The following is a 25,052-nucleotide window of genomic DNA, read 5'->3' on the forward strand; positions in this document are numbered from 1 at the left end:
GGGACTAAGTCCCCATGTCGGGCCACTGAGCATGCCCGTGGAGTAATCTCCCGTTGGAGATCGAAGGTCACGTGCTCAGGTCCTGCTCATGTTCGGTTTGGCCCATCCGAGAAGCCAGGAATGGCCCGGACGCTCGCGGCTATAAAAGGTTCGCATGGCCGCTCAGCCATGCGCTAGGATAAGACTGTATTTACAGACTATGTGGAGTGAGTGATGTATGCACGCATGAATGTGTCTAGTGAATGACTCATTAAGAAACCCCTACCCTTGGTACGCATGTCTTGTGCAGCCTAGCCTGCTAGCGCCCATGCATAGGCGTAGGTAGGACAGGGGTAGAGTCAGGCATCAGTCCTCACCAGGGACTTGGCATGCCTCTATAGCGGCAGCGACGCCACGCGTTCAGTGGGCCTAGAAGGACTCTAACCCTGTGTCCTTGGGGTAGAGTTCTGTGACAGTACACTGTGCGCTCTTTTGGCCGGGCTCTGTGAGCTTAACAGGCTCCGGCATTTACGTTCAGCGGTTGTGCGGCTCTGTGCATTAACAGAGTTCGCCCCTGTTCACATTCGGTGACGTAACCCACGTGTGACTGGTTTCACACCGCTTAATTCTTCCGCCATTACTTAGCAGCAGTGTACCACCTCTGCACGGTGGACCCCGGGCTGCGAACGCACCTACTATTTTATAAATTGGTGCATTCCACCAACATTAATATACTCATTTGCATCAACTTTTATCTCAGTTTCGTATTATCCCATGCAATTAGATTCCGTAGTTCCCACATAATTGCTACAGTCCCATATGTAGACAGCTGTAGTAGTTGGCTAGAGTATATGAACCTTTCTTTCCATCTGTACATGGCTATAGTAGTTGGCTAGTGTATATGCACGTTTCATTCCATCTAGATGGCTATAGTGATTGGCTAGTGAATGTGGACCTTTCATCCCTTCTGTAGATGGCTATAGTGGTTGGCAAGTATATATGCACTTTTTGTCCCATCTGTAGATGGTTTTAGTGGTTAGCTAGTGTATATGCACCTTTCTTCCCATATGTAGATGGCTATAGTTATTGGCTGGTGTATATGGAGCTTTCTTCCCTTATGTAGATGGCTATAGTGGTTAGCTAGTGCATATTCACCTTTTGTCCCGTCTGTAGATGGCTATAGTGGTTGGCTAGTGTATGTGGACCTTTCATCCCTTCTGTAGATGGCTATAGAGGTTGGCAAGTATATATGCACCCTTTTGTCCCGTCTGTAGATGGCTATAGTGGTTGGCAAGTATATATGCACCTTTCGTCCCATCTGTAGGTGGTTTTAGTGGTTAGCTAGTGTATATCCACCTTTCTTCCCATATGTAGATGGCTATAGTGATTGGATGGTGTATATGGAGCTTTCTTCCCATATGTAGATGGCAACAGTGGTTAGCTACTGCATATTCACCTTTTGTCCCATCTGTAGATTGCTATAGTGGTTGGCTAGTGTATATGCACCTTTCTTCCCCTATGTAGATGGCTATAATTGGCTAGTGTATATGGAGCTTTCTTCCCATATGTAGATGGCTATAGTGGTTGGCTAGTGTATATGCACCTCTCGTCCCATCTGAAGATGGCTATAGTGGTTGGCTAGTGTATGTGCACCTTTCTTCCCCTATGTAGATGGCTATAATTGGCTAGTGTACAGTATATGGCGCTTTCTTCCCATCTATAGATGGCTATAGTGCTTGTCTAGTGTATATGCACCTTTCTTCCCCTATGTAGATGGCTATAGTTGGCTAGTAATAAACATGAGCCCAATACCTTCAACAAAACACAATGCGGCAATCCATGGAAATAAGCCGCCATAATAATATTATGTTCCACGCCACAAACATACAAATTTAGGAGAAAAAAGGGAGCAAACGAATCCAAGTAGTATAAAAATATCAAAATCCTTTATTAAATGCGAGCACAGACAATATATATAAATAACCAGCAAAGTTGCAGATGACAAATAGACACCAATATTAAGAAGGCAGGTGGGGGTGAAAAAAAAAAAAAGGACTGCACCTGTATATAACATTAGCCAGGATAGTTTGTAAAATATGCCGACACAGGGGCTATTACAAATGCCAAATAATCGCCATATAGGCTGGACAAAATATCCTCAGGGCAACCAGCCGATGTGTAATCAGGCAATAGGGCTAATGACGGCAAGCAGAGTCCATAACATTCATCATAAGTTACATCATATATCAGCGACAGTCATATGGAAAAAGCTTACCAGGTGGTGCACAGTTACCCCCAGCCGTGGAACAAACCTCCGACGTACGTTTCGCGCTCAGGAGGCGCTTTCTCAATGAGATGAGGCTATAACGAACTGCAGGACCTTATGTAGTCCTAGTATGGGTCACATGCAGACTCACATGACCCATATCCACCAATGAGAGCGGCCATAGCGGCGCATGTGCCGTGCTGCCACCAGGTCCTCCACAATGAAACAGGCGTCCAGCGTCAGAGCGCACGCGGAGAGGATTAACCCCCGCACGAGCGTCCGAGGCAAATGGACACCGGTCGCATGAAGAGGGCAACTGGGGGGAACGAACCGCATGCGTACGGCCGAAATCTAAGGGCACACCTCACACTTCTGACAAAAGATATACTGGTGCATGTATGGGAACATAAATATATAACCAAAAAAAAAAATTTTTTTTTTAAAACATATATAAACACGCACAATTTTAATCATATAACATGTGTAACACTGAGACCACGTAATATGATAGATGGCACAGGCATATTCAGATAAGATTCAAAAACGGAGACAATGGATGTTAATAAGCATATCTTCAAAAAATCCCCAATGAGTAGATGGTATATATGGAAATTGTCCATACACCTACAGGGGACACTGAAATAAGTTCATATCCGGAATATCATCTTCACTAGTATGACATATCAGCCCAGCGACGAGTCCAGAGGAAACATCCACAATATAGGTCCCAGGAGGATCCCATTAATCCAAAATAGCCACAATTAAAAAGTGACACTAGAGTGAAAAAATACACACAAAGGGTTAAAAACAAATAAAATAACCACGGACATGGGGGAATTGTGCGAAATGGTGGATGCAGGAGAGGCACAGAAAATAAGACTATAAAACTATAAAAAAGAGGCAAAACTTAGGGACTCATTGAGACCTTTCGGAGTCACCGTATCCAAGGTGACAATCCATTTAGTCTCTCTTTGGGCTAAAATCTTCTTGTAGTTCCCTGCTCTAACCCCCAGGTGGATACAGTCAATTCCTCTCACCATAAATGTTTGAGGGTCACAATTGTGAAACATCTTGAAGTGGCGAGGGATAGTCTTGAGGGTAGAGCAGTTGGCCTGTCTTGGCCGCCCGAATGTCCCGCACATGCTCACGCACCCTCACACGTAATTCTCTTGAAGTCAAACCAACGTATATCATGGGGTACCCACATATCGCATAATATATGACATTGGTACTACCACGTGATATACACTGGGCAATCTGGAATTCTTTAGAACCATCTGAAGTGTGGAAGGTAGAGCATCGCAAGACATTCAAGCAGGCAAGACAGTGGCCGCAGGGAATAGATCCAGCGACCGGACCCCTGGAGCCAAATGGATTAGTCCGTGATGGGACATAGTGGCTCCTAACGAGGAGATCTTTTAAATTTTTAGACCTTCTAGAGGTCAACATAGGGCAATCTCCAATAGTCGGACGCAAGGATGGTTCGGAACTCAAGATGGCCCAATGTTTAGAGAGAATCTCCCTCATATGGTCCCACTCATGATTGAAAGTTGAAATGAATCGAATAGGGCCAGTAGGACCAGAAGCACCCCTCCCAACCCTTCCACCGCCACTGACCGCCCGGGGGTACAACAAATCCCTACGTACCGTTTTCCTCGCCCTGTCATATCCCCTCCCTATACACCTGTTACTGTATCCTCGGTCCTGAAACCTTGTCCGCAAATCACGAGCACGGTTTTCAAATCTATCATCTGTGGAGCAGATTCGCCTCATCCTTAGGAACTGCCCGACCGGGATGGCTCTAATGGTAGAAAAACTGTGCGCAGATTCAGCAGGCAACAAGGCATTGACTGACGTCGACTTTCTGTAGACTTCAGTCTGGATGTGGCGATCATGATCCACCTCCAGAGTGGCATGCAGAAAGTTGATAGACTTGAAATCATACCTAAAGGTAAATTTGATACCAAAGTCGTTAATGTTAAGCCACGCCATGAACTCCCCGAGCTGTTGCACCGTCCCATCCCAAAAAAACAATATATCATCAATATAGCGGTGCCAGCACAGCACACGGGAGGCGGCCGGCGCGCCCCCGTCGCCAAAAATTAATCTCTCCCACGAACCGAGGAAGAGATTAGCGTACGAAGGCACGCAGGCCGCGCCCATGGCGGTGCTGCACCGCTGAAGATAAAACTGGTCTTTAAACACAAAAAAATTGTGGGTGAGGACAAAGTGCAACAGCTCGAGGAGCAACTTGCACAGAGAGCCATCCAGGTCAGACATGCCCAGGAAGAGGCGAACCGCATCCAGGCCAAGGACATGATCGATACAGGTGTACAGGGATTCGACATCGGCAGTGACGAGGAGAGTGGAGGAGTCAACAAGGACGCCGTCGACCCTTGTAAGGACGTCCGTCATGTCCTTAATGTATGAGGGAAGTAGTTCAACCAAGAGTTTTAGATAATAATCCAAAAATGTACATACCGGGTCACATAAACTCTCAATACCGGACACGATCCGACGCCCCGGAGGGTCGGCGGCGTCCTTGTGTATTTTGGGCAGGAGGTAGAAAGTGGGCGCTTTAGGATTCCTGACCATTAGCCCCTCAAAAACTGCTTTTGTAATGATGTTATCATCCAATGCACGGACCAAGATGCGCTGGAGTGTGAGCGAAAAGGAGGAAGTTGGATTATATGACAGCTTTTCATAGGTGTGAGAATTTTTAAGCTGTCTGTATGCCTCGCGTTCATACATATTTATAGACCAGACCAAGATGTTTCCCCCCCCTTGTCAGCGGGTTTAAATAATACCCCTGGAATGGATTGGAATTCTGAAATTGCCCGTCGTTGCTTATAAGTTAAATTATCATGTCTCCGCCGCGAGGATAGTTTTTTAAAATCCTCTGTATCCAATTTTGTGAATGTCAATGGCGGGACTCAATGTCAAGGGGGGGGAACCTCGTAGATCTGGGCACAATATTTGGAGGAAACTTACCCCGAGTAGGTGATGTTTGTTCCTCCAGGAGGTCCTCCAATGCGCGAAGGGCCTCTCTCTCGCTCTCACTCATCGTCTCCTTGCTCACGTCCTTATGGTGAAGTTTTTGCAACAAAAGTTTCCTCGAAAAAAGGTAGAGGTCCTTTAACGCTACAAAGTAATTAAAGAAGTTAGTGGGGGAAAAGGTCAGACCCTTACTTAGAACTTCTAATTGGGGTTGAGTGAGACCATATGAGGAAAGATTGATCACCTGGAGACCGGCAGTGGAACCCTCTGAATCATTGCCTCCCGTAGCACTTTTGTCAGAAGTGTGAGGTGTGCCCTTAGATTTCGGCCGTGTGCATGCGGTTCGTGTCCCCCAGTTCCCCTCTTCATGCGACCGGTGTCCATTTGCCTCGGACGCTCGCATGGGGGTTAATCCTCTGCGCGTGCGCTCTGACACTGGACGCCTGTTTCACGGTGGAGGACCTGGTGGCAGCACGGCACATGCGCCGCTATGGCCGCTCTCATTGGTGGATACGGGTCATGTGACTCTGCATGTGATCCTTACTAGGACTACATAAGGTCCTGCAGTTCATTATAGCCTCATCTCATTGAGAAAGCGCCTCCTGAGCGCGAAACGTACGTCAGAGGTTTGTTCCACGGCTGGGGGGTAACTGTGCACCACCTGGTAAGCTTTTTCCATATGACTGTCGCTGATATATGATGTAACTTATGATGAATGTTATGGATTCTGCTTGCCGTCATTAGCCCTATTGCCTGATTACACATCGGCTGGTTGCCCTGAGGAAATTTTGTCCAGCCTATATGGAGATTATTTGGCATTTGTAACAGCCCTTGTGTCGGCATATTTTACAAACTATCCTGGTCAATGTTATATACAGGTGCCTTTCTTTTTTCTTTTTTTTTTTTCACCCCCACCTGCCTTCTTAATATTGGTGTCTATTTGTCATCTGCAACTTTGCTGGTTATTTATGTATATTGTCTGTGCTCGCATTTAATAAAGGATTTTGATATTTTTATACTACTTGGATTCGTTTGCTCCTTTTTTCTCCTAAATTTGTATAGTTGGCTAGTGTATATGGAGCTTTCTTCCCATCTGTAGATGGCTATAGTGGTTGGCTAGTGTATATGCACCTTTTATTCCCATCTGTAAATGGCTATAGTGGTTGGCTCGTGTATATAAAACCTTTCGTCCCATCTGTAGATGGCTAATAAGAATCCAGAGAAGTAAATGTATACTGTGTGATATCCCAAGGATGCACTTTTTCAAAGACCATTGACATTTTAATTATATAAGACAGTACGGACTATGATGGCCTGTACAGGGCTCATATCACTATGCAGAGAACTGGGGAGCTGCCTGCCCACCAGTACTCAGGTGATGGACCCGCTCATTGTTGTACACCTCAAACAGCAGAGGACACCACACTATGTAAGCAAATGTCATAACTCTTCCCTGGATTGATTTTGTAAAAGCATGTCAGTGGCAAAAATTGTTCATTTTTATGATCTATATAGTGGATGTAATATTTAAGGGGTTTTTTCAAGATGTTTACAAAGCTGCTGTTGGCCCCCAAAGTAAAATTTGTAAAACCGTATACTCGCTCATTGATTCTAGCTTCTCGTCCTCTGTCTTCCTGACGATCTTGTGGTTGCATTAGTGACATCACTATTGGCTGCGGCAGTCATGTGGTGTATACCGGATGAGACCGCTGCAGCCAAGGTACACAGAAGAGCAACAGGGAGGATAGCGGATGTTTCATTCGAATCATGTGGAGCATTGTGATTTTTTTTTTTTTTTACTAAGCTATTTAAAGGGAATCTGTCACCCCTTTTTTGAGATATCATATAATGATATCATTCAATTGTGTGTCACATAAGAATTCTCTTAGTACTTTTGCTTCCCCCGACCCCGCACCTTTCATGCATAAATACCTTTTTTTATATCGGTTCAGATGTATGTAAACTGCCACGGTCCGGTCCGATGGGCGGGGCTTATTCACCTGCTCCCCCCCTCCCTGTCTTGCTCTACGCATTTTTTCTTGTGTAGAGCAAGACAGGGAGGGGGGAGCAGGTGAATAAGCCCCGCCCATCGGACCGGACAGCAGCAGTTTACATACATCTGAACCAATATAAAAAAGGTATTTATGCATGAAAGGTGCGGGGTCGGGGGAAGCAAAAGTACTAACAGAATCCTTATGTGACACACAATTGAATGATATCATTATATGATATCTCAAAAAAGGGGTGACAGATTCCCTTTAAGAACATATTGGGAAATCCCTGTAGTAGTGGTCAAACGCCTTTAATTATCTTCCTATGAAACTGACCGTCATGTTTGTGTGGGATATTAGATTGAAAGCTCTGGACATGGGCTGGTGTATGTGTTATGTACCATGCTACAGTATTTGGGGTTTGAACATGTAACAGATTGCTTTGTTGTAGGAAATTTATGTTCCCCTCCAAGGTCCCATACTTCATCTATGTAATGTTTCCACATGTATCTGATATATCAGGAGATCACCCTGGCTGGATATTCCCTTTATTATCCTCACACTTGGAAGTCATGGACTGTGTAATTGAAATGTATGATTTTAATTGAATTGTTTGATTACTTTCATAGTAATGCGAGGCAGAATACAGCTGGTATGTCAGGACTACAACTGTTTCCCTATGAATAACATTATTGCTCTTCTCTGGTTATATGCCTGGGTGCCCGGATTTATGCTGATTACATCCAGAATGTCATGAAGCTTAAAGGATGCGTCCACCCAGAACCAATTAATAGTTACCTTATCAAGTGACCTAGAAAAGCAGCTAACAGAAAATGTTTTAGTGGAATTATCCTTGAATAATACATACACTGTTACAGGTTGGATCCTATTACTCCTCTGTAAGGCTGAGTAACAGGGACGAGGCTGTGATAACCTCACATTCATCTTCATAGTAAAACTCCTAACATCGAAAATGTCAAATCGCAGTTCAGGTGACCCAAGAATAACCGCAGAGAAGCACAATAGAGGAAATAATTTCTTGATAACAGTTTTTATATACATAATGTTTAATCTATAGTTCAAGCGGAAGAAAGGAAGTGGCTCATAAGTGGAGAAAGAAGCAGATTTATCTAATAGAATATATTACAAAGTTTCTTATATTTGCCTAAACTAATGATTTACACAAAGTTTGTTGAAAGTACAGTTCCCATTTATCTATTTGCATATTACTATATAAATATGTATGTACATCGCTTCATAATGCTAGTCTAATAGAGGTTTTATTTTGCACCTCCTAATGATTTTACAGTTTTAAATCTGTATTCATGTCTTTATGTTCCAGCTATTGCTTACAGTTCTTCCTCACATGCACCCAAATCATTGCTTTCCCCTGGCCTGTTTGTTTTTTTATTCTACATCATTAATATTAAGGACGTGAAAGTGTGTGCAGTGAAAGAGGGAGTAATGAAATATTGATGCAGTGATTGTCTCTTTCTCTAGAGTCCATGGTGTTGCTGGGCTCCATTGACTGCGCCCAGCTGGTGTCTTTGCTGCGGTTTCAGCTCAGCAGAAAACGTCGCCTACAGCAGCTGAGAGAGAAAGAGAATGGGGGAAGGAAAGAAGTAGAGAACAGCGTGCGATTTCAGGTGAAAAGATCCATTTCATAGTAATGAAGTGTTGAAGAGTAATAAAGTTCCAGGTAGGAGTAGTTACAATAGTCTATGCCTTGCTGAATGGACTGCATCAATTCTAGATGAATGTTAGGCCCCAGCTTCTTCTACCTGCCTACAAAAAGCCGCAGCCCCTGCCTATGGTTATAAATGCTACATACAGTGTCATTGAGTGAATGAACTATCTTTCCATTATTATAAAGTTGGCATGTCAACTTACCCAATTTTGCCAGGAGACAACCCCCCACTCTCCTGTTCACTCATTCAACTATTCTGTTCTCCCCATTGGTGGCTTTAGCTTTCAGGGGAATAAGGCTATGTGCACATGTACACAGAAAATTTCTGCATAAAATCCGAACTCCTTCCCAGAAAATGCGCGTTTTTTGCGCGTTTATGCCGCAATTTTTTCCGCGCGTCCCCAGACTCATAGAAAATAGCTAGAAATGTGGAATTTTCCGCGAAATTAATGAGCATGCTGCGTTTTTTACAGCGAAGCGTTTTTTTTTCACGGAAAAAAACTCATCAATATGCACAAAAAGTGCAAAATGCATTAAAATGAATGGGAAGCTTCTTTTGAGCGGATTTTTTGGTAAATCCGTGGGAAAAAACGCGAAAAAAAACGCTGTGTGTGAACACAGCCTTAGAGTTGTAATTATTTATTAATTCAGGGCTTTTTTTTAAAGATCCTTGCACAGCAATACATGATGCACAGGAATGAGATAAAGTGCAGTAGCTGGCTCCAACTCTTTGTTCCAATGAGCAAAAGCGTTCAGCCAAGCAGCACTCCTCCCCACTCCTCCCCCTTAAGGGTGTGTGCACACGCTGCGGATTCTGATGCGGATCAGTTTCTGCTGCGGTGTACAGTACCATAATATCCTATGGATATCAAAAACCGCAGTGCAGACGGTGCAGATTTTTCCGCGCGGATTTGCTGCGGTTTCTAAACCGCAGAAAGAATTGACATCTGCGGATTCCGCTGCGGTTTACCATCTCCTCCATTGTAGAGATAAACTGCAGGGCAAAACCGCAGGCTAATCCGCAGGTCTTTTGACCTGCAGATTTACCTGCGGATTTTACAAAATCCGCTCGGCCAAATCCGCAGAGCATTCCGCAGCTTGTGCATGTACCCTTAGACGGATCTTGCACATTATAAAGTGGTTGTCCTGCAGAACAAAAATATGTTCCATCGTGTTTGAAATGTTACATCACAACACGTATTAATGCACTTTATTTTTTAAATGTCTAATATCCCATTTCAGTGTTCTGGCTTTTTCATGTTGGATTTGACACAGGAGAGAGAATCTCTTGTGCCGACATGTAACTAGTACCATGTACAATAGAGACTGGCTGACTCATTTCAATAGCTAAGCAGGTCTCCTCTTCTGTGTATCAGCCTTAACTGTGAAGGGGGCTGGCCTAGCTATTACAATGTGCCTGTCAGCCAGCCCCCTACATACAGATCACTGGTCACATCCTACAAAGGAAGCTCTCTCTTGAGTTAAACAAATAAACTATATTGTTTATTAACCAAACTCCAGCCTTGATAATTTTGGGCTATACTGTACAAGTCGTTTTCCTTCATGTGTTAGTAGAGTTTTATGTTCAAATGCTGGTATTTTTTTTTTAGATAGAAACTGAGGAGTCCACATTTTCTCCACCTCGAGTAGGGGAAAGTCGAAAACCCCTTAAACCTGCTCTGAAACGCAACCAGAGTAGCCTGATGGAAAATTCCCAAGGTACTTCAAATTCTGCAGTTAGCATCTGAGGTACAGCAAGAGAAAAGCCGAGGAAGAAGGAATGGAAACAAAATGTTGTTCTCTTTTACTTACAGATGATTCTGACCCTTCCGTAGCTGCCTTGAAAAATATATTCTGTGCCAAAGACTTAACTGAAAATATGGAGGTAAAGGAGGCAGTCATACTGTGCAATTACCTTGCCTGTGCATAATGCTTTATTCATTCTCATATCTATGCATTTCATTCAGACCTGCTCTGTCTCGGATATTACTCACTCACTAACCATCCCTCTGCTTTGCCCTTTCACTCCATTGTTAGTCACCATGTAGTGCTCAAATTTGTTTTCTATGTTGTAACATAAGTCCCGCAAGAATCCTGCATCTGCCTCAAAAGCTAAGGGCAAACGAATACGGATCTGTATTAAGGTAAGTCCATAATTAATTGTGCTTCCACATCACACCGCCACTAATCTACTGCATGTTCTGCTATGTATGTTATTGGGCTTGTTGAGTCTGTGCATGCGCTGTCTATACCACAAATGTGACCGATCAAGACATTGATATTAAAATTCTAATGAAATCCTCTACGGATGAGTAATGTTCAGTCAATTCCCTTCTATAATGATCTTTGTGCAGCCCCATATGACGTAAAATAAAATAGCTCTTGTGTTTCAGGGAGAAGACATGGATGAGATCGATACAATGACACAATCACAGGTGAGTCTGCATCTGAATGGGTTTCACATGCATGGAGAGCTTTGCATCTGCTCCTTTATTACTTCATTATATTCCTAAAATGGCACACAACCCCAGCATTATCTCAGGCCTTTAAAATACAAACTTGGTTTACATATCTAAAATAAAAATGTATAGTTAAAGGAGTCCAAAGTAATGAATGAGTTAGCATGACTCATCAAACAGTGCTTAACATAAATGAGTACACCCCATGTGAAAAGTAAAACCGTAATCAATATCTCACTGAATAAAGGAACAATTTCCAAAATTTTGACAAGACTGTTTTATAGAACATTTTTCAACCCATAACGCGTAAGTACGGTTAATACTATAACTTTCATTACAAAGTCTTCAGTTTTTCGCAAATTAGTGGATGCAAAAATGACTACACCCACATCAAAAACTACTAAATCTAGTATTTTGTATGACCTCTATGATTTTTAAGGAGAGCACCGAGCCTTCTGGGCATGGAGTGAACAAGTTGGTGACATACTGCAACATCTATTTTCATCATCCTTTTAGAGCCTAGATTATGGATGAAAAATATTCAAAATTCAGAGTCCTCATTGGTTGATACCTTTTAATGGCTAACTGAAAAGAGGTATCAACCACTCTAGAATATGGATGGAAAGTGAAGCTCTACTTGTCTCTTCAGAATTCCCCATAGTTGTTTGATTGCATTACGATCAGGAGACATACATGGCCACTGAATCACTCTCACCCTGTTCTTCAGAAATACAACAAACGTGCGTTTTAGATAATTTCTTGTTGGGAAAAGTGCACCTCCGCACATCTACCAAGTACACAGAGTGTTGGTAGCATTTTCTCTTTCAATATAGAGCAGTACATCTCTGAATTCATGATACCATTAATGAAATGTAGCTCCCCAACAGCACACATGCAGTCCCACATAAGGACACTGCCACCACCATGTCTCTCTGTAGGCAGCATGCATTTTTCTTTGTTATCCTCACCTTTGTGATGCCATACAGTTTTGGGTCGAAAAACATTTACATTGGTCTCATCACTCCAGAGTATAGAGTCACAGAAGCCTTCATATTTTTCTGCTTGGGCACTATGCACTGAGCAGTGACTAAAGCCACACTGGCCCACCCCTATGACTGAAAGCCCGAGGCTGCAATTTTCTCTTGCTCTCGGCGCAGGTGTCAGGCAGCGTCAGAACGCTATTAACCTGCAGATTAGCGCCATACCAGCAGGTTAATAGCATCTAAAGATTCCACTTAAATAGAATTTTTTGCGTCAAAACTGTGGCTTTGCTCCTAAGACAGTCATTAGGGTGTACTCATTTTTGCAACATGTTTTTGAATGAATTTGTTAAAAAAATATTTTTGGGGTGTGCAAAATAACAAATCTCATTTGTCATCAGTGGCCCACATTTGTGGTAGTATTTTGAACTATTGTACCAATAAAAATGTGGATTCTAAAAAGAAGCTAAAAGTTTTTTCAAATCTGTTTTTATGTACTCATTTATGCTGAGCAGTGTATGTCGCTGTGATTAAAGGGGTTATTCAGGACTTCTGGTTTGTTTTATTTTCCAATGGGGCTTGGAACGTACCGGCAGGTAGCTTTACAGCCGGCGCCCAGTTAGGCAGCAGAGAGCTTGCTGTCAATTAGCATGATGTCCACAGTGATGCCACATCAGAAGAGCAGAAGAAAAGGAGCTGCTCTGTTCATGTGAGGTCAAAGGCAGCAGAAGAATCGCCAGCGGGAGTGGTCCATGACCACTCTAAGTCAGATAGAAGAGGCATCTAGTTCTTAACTACCTGCCTGTAAGTTCTTAGATCTGTAGGAAAAAAAAATACAACATTTTTGGTTAATCCCGTTAATAGATATGCAGAGACTTAGCCAGAACCACTGCTCTCAGTCTCTTTCCGTGCAGCAGTGCAAACTTTAACCCCTTCACGACCGCCGATATGCCTTTAACTGCTGCAGTTAAGGGTACTTATGCCTCAACGCCGCTTTTTAATGGCACTGAGAAATAAGTGTATAGCGCCCCCAGAGTCGGAATTTCTCCTGAGTCTCAGCAACAGGGCGTAGCTGAGACCCCCAGAGAACATAATTCGGGTTGGTTTTTACCGACCCCAGTGTATCACAGCAACCACAAAAAAAGTGTGATTTTTTTCCATTTAATTTCTCTCTCCTCTGATGTGATCACAGAGGAGAGAGGAATAGGATCCCTCTTCCCCCCCCCCCCCCCCATACCTCTGATGTCCCTGCAACCCCCGTGAAGTCCCCTGGGCCGCCGGCATCTTCTTCCGGGATAAAATGGCGGGCGCATGTGTAGTGCGCCCTCCGAGATCTGCCGGCCAGCACCTGGCAACAATAGGGAATTTTTACTATTGGTTCATTTTGATCACTGTGATAGACCCTATCACAGTGATCAAAATAAAAGAATAGTAAATCAAACCCCCCTTTATCACTCCCTTAGTTAGGTAAATAATAATAAAATTAAAAAAATGTATTTTTTTCCATAAGGGTTGGGCTAAAGTTAGGATTAGGGTTGGTCTAGGGTTAGGGTTGTGGTTATGGGTGAGATTACAGTTAGGGCTAGGATTAGGGTTAGGGGTGTGTTAGGGTTGGGGTTAGGGGTGTGTTGAGGTTAGGGTTGGAGTTAGAATTGGGGGGATTCCACTGTTTAGGTACATCAGGGGGTCTCCAAACACGACATGGCGCCACTATTGATTCCAGCTAATTTTGTGATCAAAAAGTCAAATGGTGCTCCCTCCCTTCTGAGCCCTGCCATGCACCCAAACAGTGAAAAAAGTAAAATGTATGTTCATTTTTTCCTTCCACATTGCTTTAGTTCTCGTGAAGGGGTGCAGTTTTTAGAATGGTGTCACTTGGGTATTTCCTGTTATAGTGACCCCCCCAAACTCACTTCAAATGTGGGGTGTTCCCTAAAAAAATGGTTTTGTAAATTTTGTTGGAAAAATGAGAAATTGCTGATCAGCTTTTAACCCTTATAACGTCCTAATAAAAAATTATGTTTCCAAAATTATGCTGATGTAAAGTAGACATGTGGGAAATGTTATTTATTAACTATTTTGTGTGACACCACTCTGATTTAAGTGTACAAAAATTGTGCAAAATTTTTGCCAAATTTCCATTTTTTTCATAAATAGCTGCAAGTAGAATTGAGCGACTTTGGTCGGATCGGGTTTCATGAAACAAAATTTGAGTCGAATGAAACTGGTCCAACTAGAGCAAAAAAAAAGTCGGACTTTCGTCCGAAACCCGGCCTCAATGCAAGTCAATGGGGAATAAAAGTCGGCATTGACTGGATGAATGTCATCCGCTCAATGCCGACTTTTATTTCCCATTGACTTGCATTGGGGTCGGGTTTCAGACGAAACTCCGACTTTTTTTTGCCCTAGTCTGACCAGTTTCATCCGACTCAAATTTTGTTTCATGAAACCCGATCTGACCAAAGTCGCTCAACTCTAGCTGCAAGTATCGAAGAAATTTTACCACTAACATGAAGTACAATATGTCACGAAAAAACAGACTTAGAATCAGTGGAATACGTTGAAGCCTTCCAGAGCTATAACCTCAGAAAGTGACAGTGGTCAGAATTGTAAAAATTGGCTTGGTCATTAAGTACCAAATTGGCTCTGTCATTAAGGGGTTAACACACATTCATACCACATCTGAAACCTTCTCACATGTTTTGCCTCAATCTCAGTGTCATCAGGGGTACAAGACACAAGTGCAAATGGCATCATTGCACTGCATAGTTTTATGTGGTCACAAATATAAATTACAGAATTACCGTATATACTCGCGTATAAGCCGACCCCCCCCCCTAATTTTGCCACAAAAAACTGGGAAAACTTATTGACTGGAGTATAAGCCTAGGGTAAAAAAATGCAGCAGCTACTGGTAAATTTCAAAAATAAAAATAGATACCAATAAAAGTAAAATTAATTGAGACATCAGTAAGTTAAATGTTTTTGAATATCCATATTGAATCAGGAGCCCCATATAATGCTCCATACAGTTCATGATGGCCCCATAAGATGCGCCATAGATTATGCCCCCATATGCTGCTCCATAGATTATGCCCCCATAGATTATACCCCATAAGATGCTCCATAGATTATGCCCCATAAGATGTTCCATAGATTATGCCCCATATGCTGCTGCAAATAAAAAAAGAAAATTACATACTCACCTCTTGTTGCTGGGGGCCAGGTGCCGGTGTCCTGAGCAGGCGGGGACACCGGCAAGCTATGGGGGACAGGTGCCGGTGTCACCGCTTGCTCAGGGCCCCGGCACCTGAGATATTCACCTGTCTCCGTTCCATCGTTGTGCGTCGCTCTGTCTTCTGGGTCCTCTGTCAGTGACTGTTCAGGCGGAGGGTGCGGCGTGCACTAACTACATCATTGCGCCTTCTGACCTGAACATCACAGACAGAGGACGCGGAGGACAGAGCGGTGCGCAGCGACGGAATGGGGCAGGTGAATATCGCATATACTTAACCCTCCTGGTGCGGTCTCTGCAGCCCCGCTTCTCCCACGGGTCTCCCTTCCTTCAGCGGTCACGTGGTACTGCTCATTAAAGTCATGAATATGCGCATTTTCATGACTTTAATGAGGGGTACCACATGACCACTGAAGGAAGGTGCCTGAGACCGCGGGAGAAGCAAGGGGCCTGCAGAGATGCGCCAGGAGGGGTAAGTATGATCTGACATCCCCGCTCCGCCGACCCCTGGCGTATATGACTCGCGTATAAGCCGAGAGGGGGACTTTCAGCCCCCAAAAAGTGGTAGGTAAAAACTGACTCGGATGCAGAGCAGTAGGAAAGATGGGTAGAAGTGGGTCAACAGCTTACTGTACATGTGTATGTAATTCATTTTTTTTTTTTTTTTTTTAATGAATAGGAGGGACCACTTACCAATCTATAAATGCACTTTGATGGGCAACTGTTAGTGACTTTTGGCTATCCATCTATTGACATGTGAAAGAGGACACAAGCAGGACCTGGACCATCACAAATACTGCTAGATCATTGCCTTCACACAAGACTTGCTTGCTTTCTTCTAACACATTTTAATACATTGTATTTGGATGAACTGCCTTTCTACTTGTGTCTCCTTGTAAATGAAAAAAAAAGATTATTGTCACATTCTTTAATAATTCTGTCTGGGACAAGCTGCTTGGAGTAGCTCTATATGGAGGTGGTGTTAGGTTTATTGTGGGTAATGCAAATTCCCTGACTGTTGCACAGTGATGTACAAAGCAGGATTTACCGTATACCGTTACCTACCTGATATTCTGAGCAGATGTATCAGTTCTTACTTTCTACTACCTAATAATGTATAAATAATGAAACATATTCTGTATCACTTTTTTTATTACTTTTTTATTACTTTTGTATTACATTTCTATGCAGTCTAGAAGCAACAAGCCTCCTTTTTATAACCCAGAGCCCCATAAAGTAGCGCTTTTAGGGGATTGCATAAATCTCAGATAAAGATGTATACTGCTGTCAAATGTGTTATTATAGTAGAAGAGTTATTATGCAGTTTTATAGACATTTATTCTATTTTGATATGCACATTTCTTTTTTTTTTTTTTTTTTTTAAAGGAAAAAGCATAAAAAAATGCAATACTATTTTTTTTTTTTTTTTACTAAGCCTCCACGTTGTAATGCTGAGATTGTATAATTATCAAATCATTTTCACCAGATTCTAGAATGGGAAGAGCTTCAACTGGATGAAACAATCAACTTCAACAACTGCAAAATTGACCCGGCGCCATTCCAGTTGGTGGAAAGAACATCTCTACATAAAGTACAGTGCCTCCTATCTATCTATCTATCTATCTATCTATCTATCTATCTATTCCTCCCATATCTATGTTTGTGTATGTATTTTTCTGGAAATGAATACAAAAACTTAGTTTAAAGGGAATCTGTCGCCAGGTATTTTCCACCTAATCCGACAGCAGCATGATGAAGGCCCCTAATACTAGCTATTTGTCACTTAGTGAGCTGCTTGCTGTTGTTTTGATAACTTCACTGATTAACCAGCAGCAGAAAATCACTAGAGGACTTATAAACTTGCTGCCATATTGTCCTCCATATTAATGAGCTCAACATAACCCCGCCCCCACCACAGATTGGCAGATATCTGCCTATGCACAGTGTACACAGAAAGCTGCCAATCTGTGATGTGGGCGGGGTTATACAGAGCTTTTTATCAAAACTGCAGCAAATAGTCTAGTGAGTGATACATCACTCTTCACTACATTATGCTGCTCTCAGATGTGGCTGAAAAAACCTGATGACAGATTCCTATTAAAAAGATATGTCATCACTAAATATTCTGAATACCTCCTATGTAATTAGCTGTCATATACCGTATTTAAACCTTCACCCCCGGGCCATTTTAGTTTTTTCCTCTCTTATGTCAGTTTTTTTATATAGCCGTATGAGGGATTTTTATTGTGGGACAAGTTGGGCAAATTTTGAATGACGCTACTGTATTGATTTTACCATATACTCGTGTATAAGCCGACCCCCCCCCTTAATTTTGCCACAAAAAACTGGGAAAACATATTGACTCGCTTATAAGTCTAGGGTGGAAAATACAGCAACTACTGGTAAATTTCACAAATAAAAATAGATACCAATAAAAGTAAAATGAATTGAGACATCAGTAGGTTAAATGTTTTTGAATATCCATATTGAATCAGGAGCCCCATATAATGCTCCATACAGTTCATGATGGGTCCATAAGATGCTCCATACAAAATACACCCCATATAATGCTGCACAAAAGTTAATAATGGCCCCATAAGATGCTCCATAGAATGATATGCCCCATATGCTGCTCCATAAAGGTTATGGCCCCATAAGATGCTCCATAGATTATGCCCCCATAAGATGCTCCATAAAATGCTCCATAGATTATGCCCCCATAAGATGCTCCAATGCTCCATAGATTATGCCTCCATAAGATGCTCCATAGATTATGCCCCATAAAATGCTCCATAGATTATGCCCCCATAAGATGCTCCATAGATTATGCCTCCGTAAGATGCTCCATAGATTATGCCCCCATAAGATGCTCCATAGAATATGCCCCCATATGCTGCCCCCATAGGCTGCTCCATAGACCATATGCTGCTCCCATATGCTGCCCCATAGAATATGCCCTCATATGCTGCTCCATAGAATATGCCCCCATATGCTGCCCCATAGAATATGCCCCATAGAATATGCCCCCATATGCTGCCCCCATATGCTGCTCCATAGAATATGCCCCCATATGCTGCTCCATAGAATATGCCCCCATATGCTGCTGCAAAAAAAATGCCATACTCACCTCTCCGTCGCTGGGGTCCAGGTGCCGGTGTCACCGCTCGCTCAGGACCGGCACCTGAGATATTCACCTGTCCCGGGTCCATCGCTGTTCACCGCTGTCTGCCGCTTCCTGTGTCAGTGACGTTCAGGCAGCAGAGGGCAGGTGCACACTAACCACGTCTCCGCGCCCTCTGCTGCCTAATTGTCACTGACAGCAGCAGACAGCGATGAGCAGCGATGGACCTGGGACAGGTGAATATTGGATATACTTACCCCCTCCTGGCGCGGTCCTACGGTCTCCTTCAGCGTCACATGGTACCGCTCATTAAACTCATGAATATGCGCATATTCATGAGTTTATTGAGCAGTACTACGTGACCGCTGAAGGAAGGGAGACCGTGGGAGTAGCCGGGGGGGCTGCAGAGACCGCGCCTGGGGGGTCAGTATGATCTCTGACACCCCCGCTTCCCCCTCCCCCACCAACCCCAGGCATATGACTCGTGTATAAGCCGAGAGGGGGGGACTTTCAGCCCAAAAAAATGGGTTGAAAATCTCGGCCGAGTGTGCAGACAGCAAACATGTACAGTATATTTTTAATTTAAGTGGTAATAAAAAATAAGAAATTTGTACAAATAAAAGTTTTTCATTGTGAAGAGAAAGAAAAAATAGGATGGCACTCACCGTTCATGTGAATCAAATCACTTTATTTTACATACACAAGGCATCGGCATAGGCACGGGAGCAATGTGCTGGAAGACGGACAACAGCCGTTTCACGCTCAATACGCTTCAACAGGTTAGGACCTGTTGAAGCGTATTGAGCGTAAAACGGCAGTTGTCCGTCTTCCAGCACACTGCTCCCGTGCCTATGCCGATGCCTTGTGTATGTAAAATAAAGTGATTTGATTCACATGAACGGTGAGTGCCATCCTATTTTTTCTTTCTCTTCACAATGAAATGTTCTGTTTTTTCAACATGGGATTGAGCACCCGTTCCAAGTGGGATTAAGGTGTTTTTTTATTAATGTGAAAAATATATGTGCAGACATCCAGGGTATTTTTCCACACAACGGTGCCGGATATCTATTTTCTCAATTTGTGGACAAATAAAAGTTTTTGCTTTTATCACCATTTTGCAAAACTAGTAATGTTTTCCTTTTTTCGGGGTCTGGGGCTGTGTAATGACTTGTTATTTGTACTCTGAGCTGATGTTTTTATTGATGCCATTTTGGGGTAGATACAATGTTTTGATTGTCTCATTTCATTCCAAAGTTGTGGCAATCAAAAACACTGAATTCTGGCATTGTGATTTTTTTCTCATTACATAATTTACTGATCGAATTAATGTATTTATATTTTGATCGGACATTTCTGAACACCGCAATACCAAATATGTGTATTTTTTCATAGTGTTATTCTCAATGGGTCAGAAGGGGGGGTGATTTGAACTTTTTTTTTCATACTTTTAAGAACTTTATTCAATAGTCCCTTTAGGAGACTTAAAACTGCGATTGTCCGGTCGCTTCAGTGCTTCAGCCCTGCTATGTGAAATGACAATCTCCTCTCAACGCTGGCCAAGAGCCTGCATCACAGAAGTATCATCGTCAGAGGCACAAGGGTCTTCAGCAGACCCTCGGCTTTCATGACAACTCATCGGTGCCCCACGATCAAGTCACGGGCCCTCCTATATGAGCATGGAATGACGTGCGCCCTGCCGCCGCCATGTGTTAAAGGGAATCTGTCACCCCTTTTTTGAGATATCATATAATGATATCATTCAATTGTGTGTCACATAAGGATTCTCTTAGTACTTTTGCTTCGCTCTGACCCCGCACCTTTCATGCATAAATACCTTTTTTATATGTCGGTTCAGATGTATGTAAACTGCCGCTGTCCGGTCCGATGGGCGGGGCTTATTCACCTGCTCCCCCCCTCCCTGTCTTGTTCTACACAAGAAGAAATGCGTAGAGCAAGACAGGGAGGGGGGAGAAGTTGAATAAGCCCGGCCCAGCGGACCGGACAGCGGCAGTTTACATACATCTGAACCGATATAAAATAGGTATTTATGCATGAAAGGTGCGGGGTCAGGGGGAAGCAAAAGTACTGAGAGAATCCTTATGTGACACACAATTGAATGATATCATTATATGATATCTCAAAAAAGGGGTGACAGATTCCCTTTAAATCCCGCTATCCGACTGACAGCAGGATTTAAAAGGTTAAGAGCTGTGGGCGGAGCACCTCTTCACCCGCGGCTGTTAAAGGCACATGACAGCTGATTGAATCCGCTGTCACATATGGGGAAACAATGCAGGCTCAGCGTCAGAGCTTGCATCCAAGTCAGAGACACTACGTAAATATACATCACATGTCATGAAGGGGTTATGCATCCAACTTATTGAATAACATATATATAGTACTGTGCAATACTTTTTAGGCAGGTGTAGAAAAAATTCTGCAACATAAGAATGCTTTAAAAAATAAAGGGAAATGTTAATAGTTTGTTTTTATTAGTTAACAAAATGCAAAATGAATGTCTTTAAGAACTATCGACTGGGTAAAGAAGAAGGTGTCCTGGATATGATGAAATTGCAAGATGTTCTGCCAAGAATCTAACTAACATCTAAAGTGTATTGATAGAAATGACAATGCTCTTTAAATATTATAATACTCCCTTTTTTTGTCAAACTAATGAATGCAATTGCTACTATTTACAGATATCATTTACATTCTTCCACTGTTCTAATTTCAGGCACATACAGTGTTCTCCTTGCTTGGGATGGACCATGCTTATGTCACTTCCATCGGAAGACTCATTGGGATGGTGACATTGAGAGAGGTAACTGCTACACATTAAATATAGCAGAGGCATTTTGTAACGCTTCTCTGCATTTTAGCTAGGATCAAGTGTAGTATTGTTCAAAAGGTTAACTATGGCCTGGGCTGCCCTTGTAGACTGATGCATCATGCACACTGGGTACAGTGCGCTGGGCTGTGCACCAGGTGGCTTACTGTATATACTTGATTATAAATCGACCCGAGTATAAGCCGAGGCACCTAATTTTGCCGCGAAAAACTGAGTAAGCTTACTGACTCGAGTATAAGCCAGGTATGTATTGTCCCCTCATCCCTATCCTTGTATGCATTGCTCCTTATCCCCTATCCTTCTATGCATGGCTCCTTATCTCCTATCCTTGTATGCATGGCTCCTTATCTCCTATCCTTGTATGCATGGCTCCTTATTCCCTGTCCTTGTATGCATGGTTCCTATATATATATATATATATATATACAGTCATGGCCAAAAGTATTGACACCCCTGCAATTCTGTCAGATAATATTCAGTTTCTTCCTGAAAATGATTGCAAACACAAATTCTTTGGTATTATTATCTTCATTTAATTTGTCTTAAATGAAAAAACACAAAAGAGAATGAAGCAAAAAGCAAAACATTGATCATTTCACACAAAACTCCAAAAATGGGCCGGACAAAAGTATTGGCACCCTCAGCCTAATACTTGGTTGCACAACCTTTAGCCAAAATAACTGCGAACAACCGCTTCCGGTAACCATCAATGAGTTTCTTACAATGCTCTGCTGGAATTTTAGACCATTCTTCTTTGGCAAACTACTCCAGGTCCCTGATATTTGAAGGGTGCCTTCTCCAAACTGCCATTTTTAGATCTCTCCACAGGTGTTCTATGGGATTCAGGTCTGGACTCATTGCTGGCCACCTTAGATGTCTCCAGTGCTTTCTCTCAAACCATTTTCTAGTGCTTTTTGAAGTGTGTTTTGGGTCATTGTCCTGCTGGAAGACCCATGACCTCTGAGGGAGACCCAGCTTTCTCACACTGGGCCCTACATTATGCTGCAAAATTTGTTGGTAGTCTTCAGACTTCATAACGCCATGCACACGGTCAAGCAGTCCAGTGCCAGAGGCAGCAAAGCAACCCCAAAACATCAGGGAACCTCCGCCATGTTTGACTGTAGGGACCGTGTACATTTCTTTGAATGCCTCTTTTTTCTCCTGTAAACTCTATGTTGATGCTTTTGCCCTAAAAGCTCTACTTTTGTTTCATCTGACCAGAGAACATTCTTCCAAAATGTTTTAGGCTTTTTCAGGTAAGTTTTGGCAAACTCCAGCCTGGCTTTTTTATGTCTCGGGGTAAGAAGTGGAGTCTTCCTGGGTCTCCTACCATACAGTCCCTTTTCATTCAGACGCCGACGGATTGTACGGGTTGACACCGTTGTACCCTCGGACTGCAGGGCAGCTTGAACTTGTTTGGATGTTAGTGGAGGTTCTTTATCCAACATCCGCACAATCTTGCGTTGAAATCTCTTGTCAATTTTTCTTTTCCGGCCACATCTAGGGAGGTTAGCCACAGTGCCATGGGCTTTAAACTTCTTGATGACACTGTGCACGGTAGACACAGGAACATTCAGGTCTTTGGAGATGGACTTGTAGCCTTGAGATTGCTCATGCTTCCTCACAATTTGGTTTCTCAAGTCCTCAGACAGTTCTTTGGTCTTCTTTCTTTTCTCCATGCTCAATGTGGTACACACAAGGACACAGGACAGAGGTTGAGTCAACTTTAATCCATGTTAACTGGCTGCAAGTGTGATTTAGTTATTGCCAACACCTGTTAGGTGCCACAGGTAAGTTACAGGTGCTGTTAATTACACAAATTAGAGAAGCATCACATGATTTTTCAAACAGTGCCAATACTTTTGTCCACCCTCTTTGTTATGTTTGGTGTGGAATTATATCCAATTTGGCTTTAGGACAATTCTTTTTGTGTTTTTTCATTTAAGACAAGTTAAATGAAGATAATAATACCAACGAATTTGTGTTTGCAATCATTTTCAGGAAGAAACTGAGTATTATCTGACAGAATTGCAGGGGTGTCAATACTTTTGGCCATGACTGTATATATATATATATATATATATATATATATATATATATATATATATATATATATATATATATATATATCCTACTTACCTTGCCTGAGCGCCCTCGCTGCATCTCGTTCCGGCGCCAGCAGCTCTTCCACCGAGCAGTCACGTTGCCCCGCTCATTAAGGTAATGAATATTCACTCCACGCCGATGTGAGTGGAGAGTGGTTAACTAGTCCCTGACCCTCACTGTGGCCTCCTGGCCCAGAGAGAAAGGAATCGGTTATTGGTGGTCTCTTTTGTTGGAGATGGTTACAATTGATGTCACCCTAGTACACTTTTTTTGTAACATCTTTCAGTCAATTTTTTTAGCACACTCTGGTTTACAGAACAGTTCGGCTCTTTAACAAAAAAGGCAGTTTGTAATTCTCTATGATCTCTAATGATACATATGCTTGTTTTACCAGCTTCGCAAGGCTATTGAAGGCTCAGTGAATGCTAAAGGTGCTAAGGTGCGCCCTCCCTTAGCCAGCTTCAGAGACAGTTTCACAAGTAGTAGTGAGACAGAGACTGCTAATGTCAGCAAATTATGGGAAAGAAGTCGTCGGCACTTACTACCTCGTGAATCCAGTCCCTCTGACAGTGATGACAAGTGACCTTAATTATAAGTCATTCTTCTGCAAACATCCACCTGGAAGATTCTAGGGTTTCATATCATCACTGCCATCTGTATCCTACAGAAAACCTTAAATGCACAAGCTGAACATTCGAATCGCGAGTCTTCCATTCCAGCTCCTGAGGAGGAAGCAGGAGTTGGGTTATTTTAAAGTGGCCTTTTTTGGCCTTTTTTCCAGAAGTGCACCCTCTCAATAATGTGAACGCTGTGCTTGTGAGGATCACTGGACCTGGGCTCAATCTGGAACAGCGTAATAATGTACTGACTTGACAGACTGGTCTGCCATAAATCAGTAGTCATACTTTTTAATTTCCAGTTGTGACACGCTGGACATAAGGTTGCCACTATTTTTATGTGCCATTAAAATATATTAATGTTGTTTGTACAGTTTTCTAGCTACAAAAAATCAAGGACATCACCGGTTGTCTCTGCTGAGGCAACCTCCTTATGCCTTTTTCATATGGTAAAGTTTTGTGAGAGTTTTCTTTAGCTAAAACTATTTCTGGATCTAAAATTGAAAAGAATAATACATTTTTCCTCTTTGAATCCCTTTCCTTTTGGATCCAATCCTGAGTTTGGCTATAGAAAACGCATTCAAAAACTGCAGTGTATGAATGAGGCATTAAGCTCCCTGCACTACCAGCATGTGATTCTACCTCAGTTATAGCTGTGTTCTCACATAGGCTAGCGATGGAAGGAGGGTTTGTAGGTTGACAAATGACTATGGTTCAGAATTAAGGCAAAGTGTGACTTTTGCACACAGTATAATGGTGCCCTAGG

At 42.7% G+C, this 25,052-nt stretch overlaps 1 protein-coding gene across 3 annotated transcripts in view; it reads left to right on the top strand.

Annotated features, from left to right (window-relative positions):
* Positions 1-24,651, top strand: part of CLCN2 (chloride voltage-gated channel 2) — a 186,969-nt gene extending 162,318 nt beyond the window's left edge. For 2 of the 3 annotated variants that reach the window (XM_073589223.1, XM_073589225.1), the window contains 8 exons: positions 8,734-8,879; positions 10,531-10,639; positions 10,735-10,805; positions 11,002-11,064; positions 11,314-11,355; positions 17,081-17,185; positions 21,450-21,536; positions 24,064-24,651. In XM_073589223.1, coding sequence (XP_073445324.1) covers positions 8,734-8,879; positions 10,531-10,639; positions 10,735-10,805; positions 11,002-11,064; positions 11,314-11,355; positions 17,081-17,185; positions 21,450-21,536; positions 24,064-24,252 — 812 coding nt within the window. In that variant the 3' untranslated portion in view covers positions 24,253-24,651. The remainder of the gene's footprint in view (positions 1-8,733; positions 8,880-10,530; positions 10,640-10,734; positions 10,806-11,001; positions 11,065-11,313; positions 11,356-17,080; positions 17,186-21,449; positions 21,537-24,063) is intronic. The other variant, XM_073589224.1, reaches the window with a different exon arrangement.
* Positions 24,652-25,052: the final 401 nt, after the last annotated feature.

The sequence above is a fragment of the Dendrobates tinctorius genome, unplaced genomic scaffold, assembly GCF_039654945.1.
Source record: "Dendrobates tinctorius isolate UK_male_01 unplaced genomic scaffold, ASM3965494v1 ptg000107l, whole genome shotgun sequence".
In the NCBI taxonomy this organism is placed as follows: Eukaryota; Metazoa; Chordata; class Amphibia; order Anura; family Dendrobatidae; genus Dendrobates; species Dendrobates tinctorius.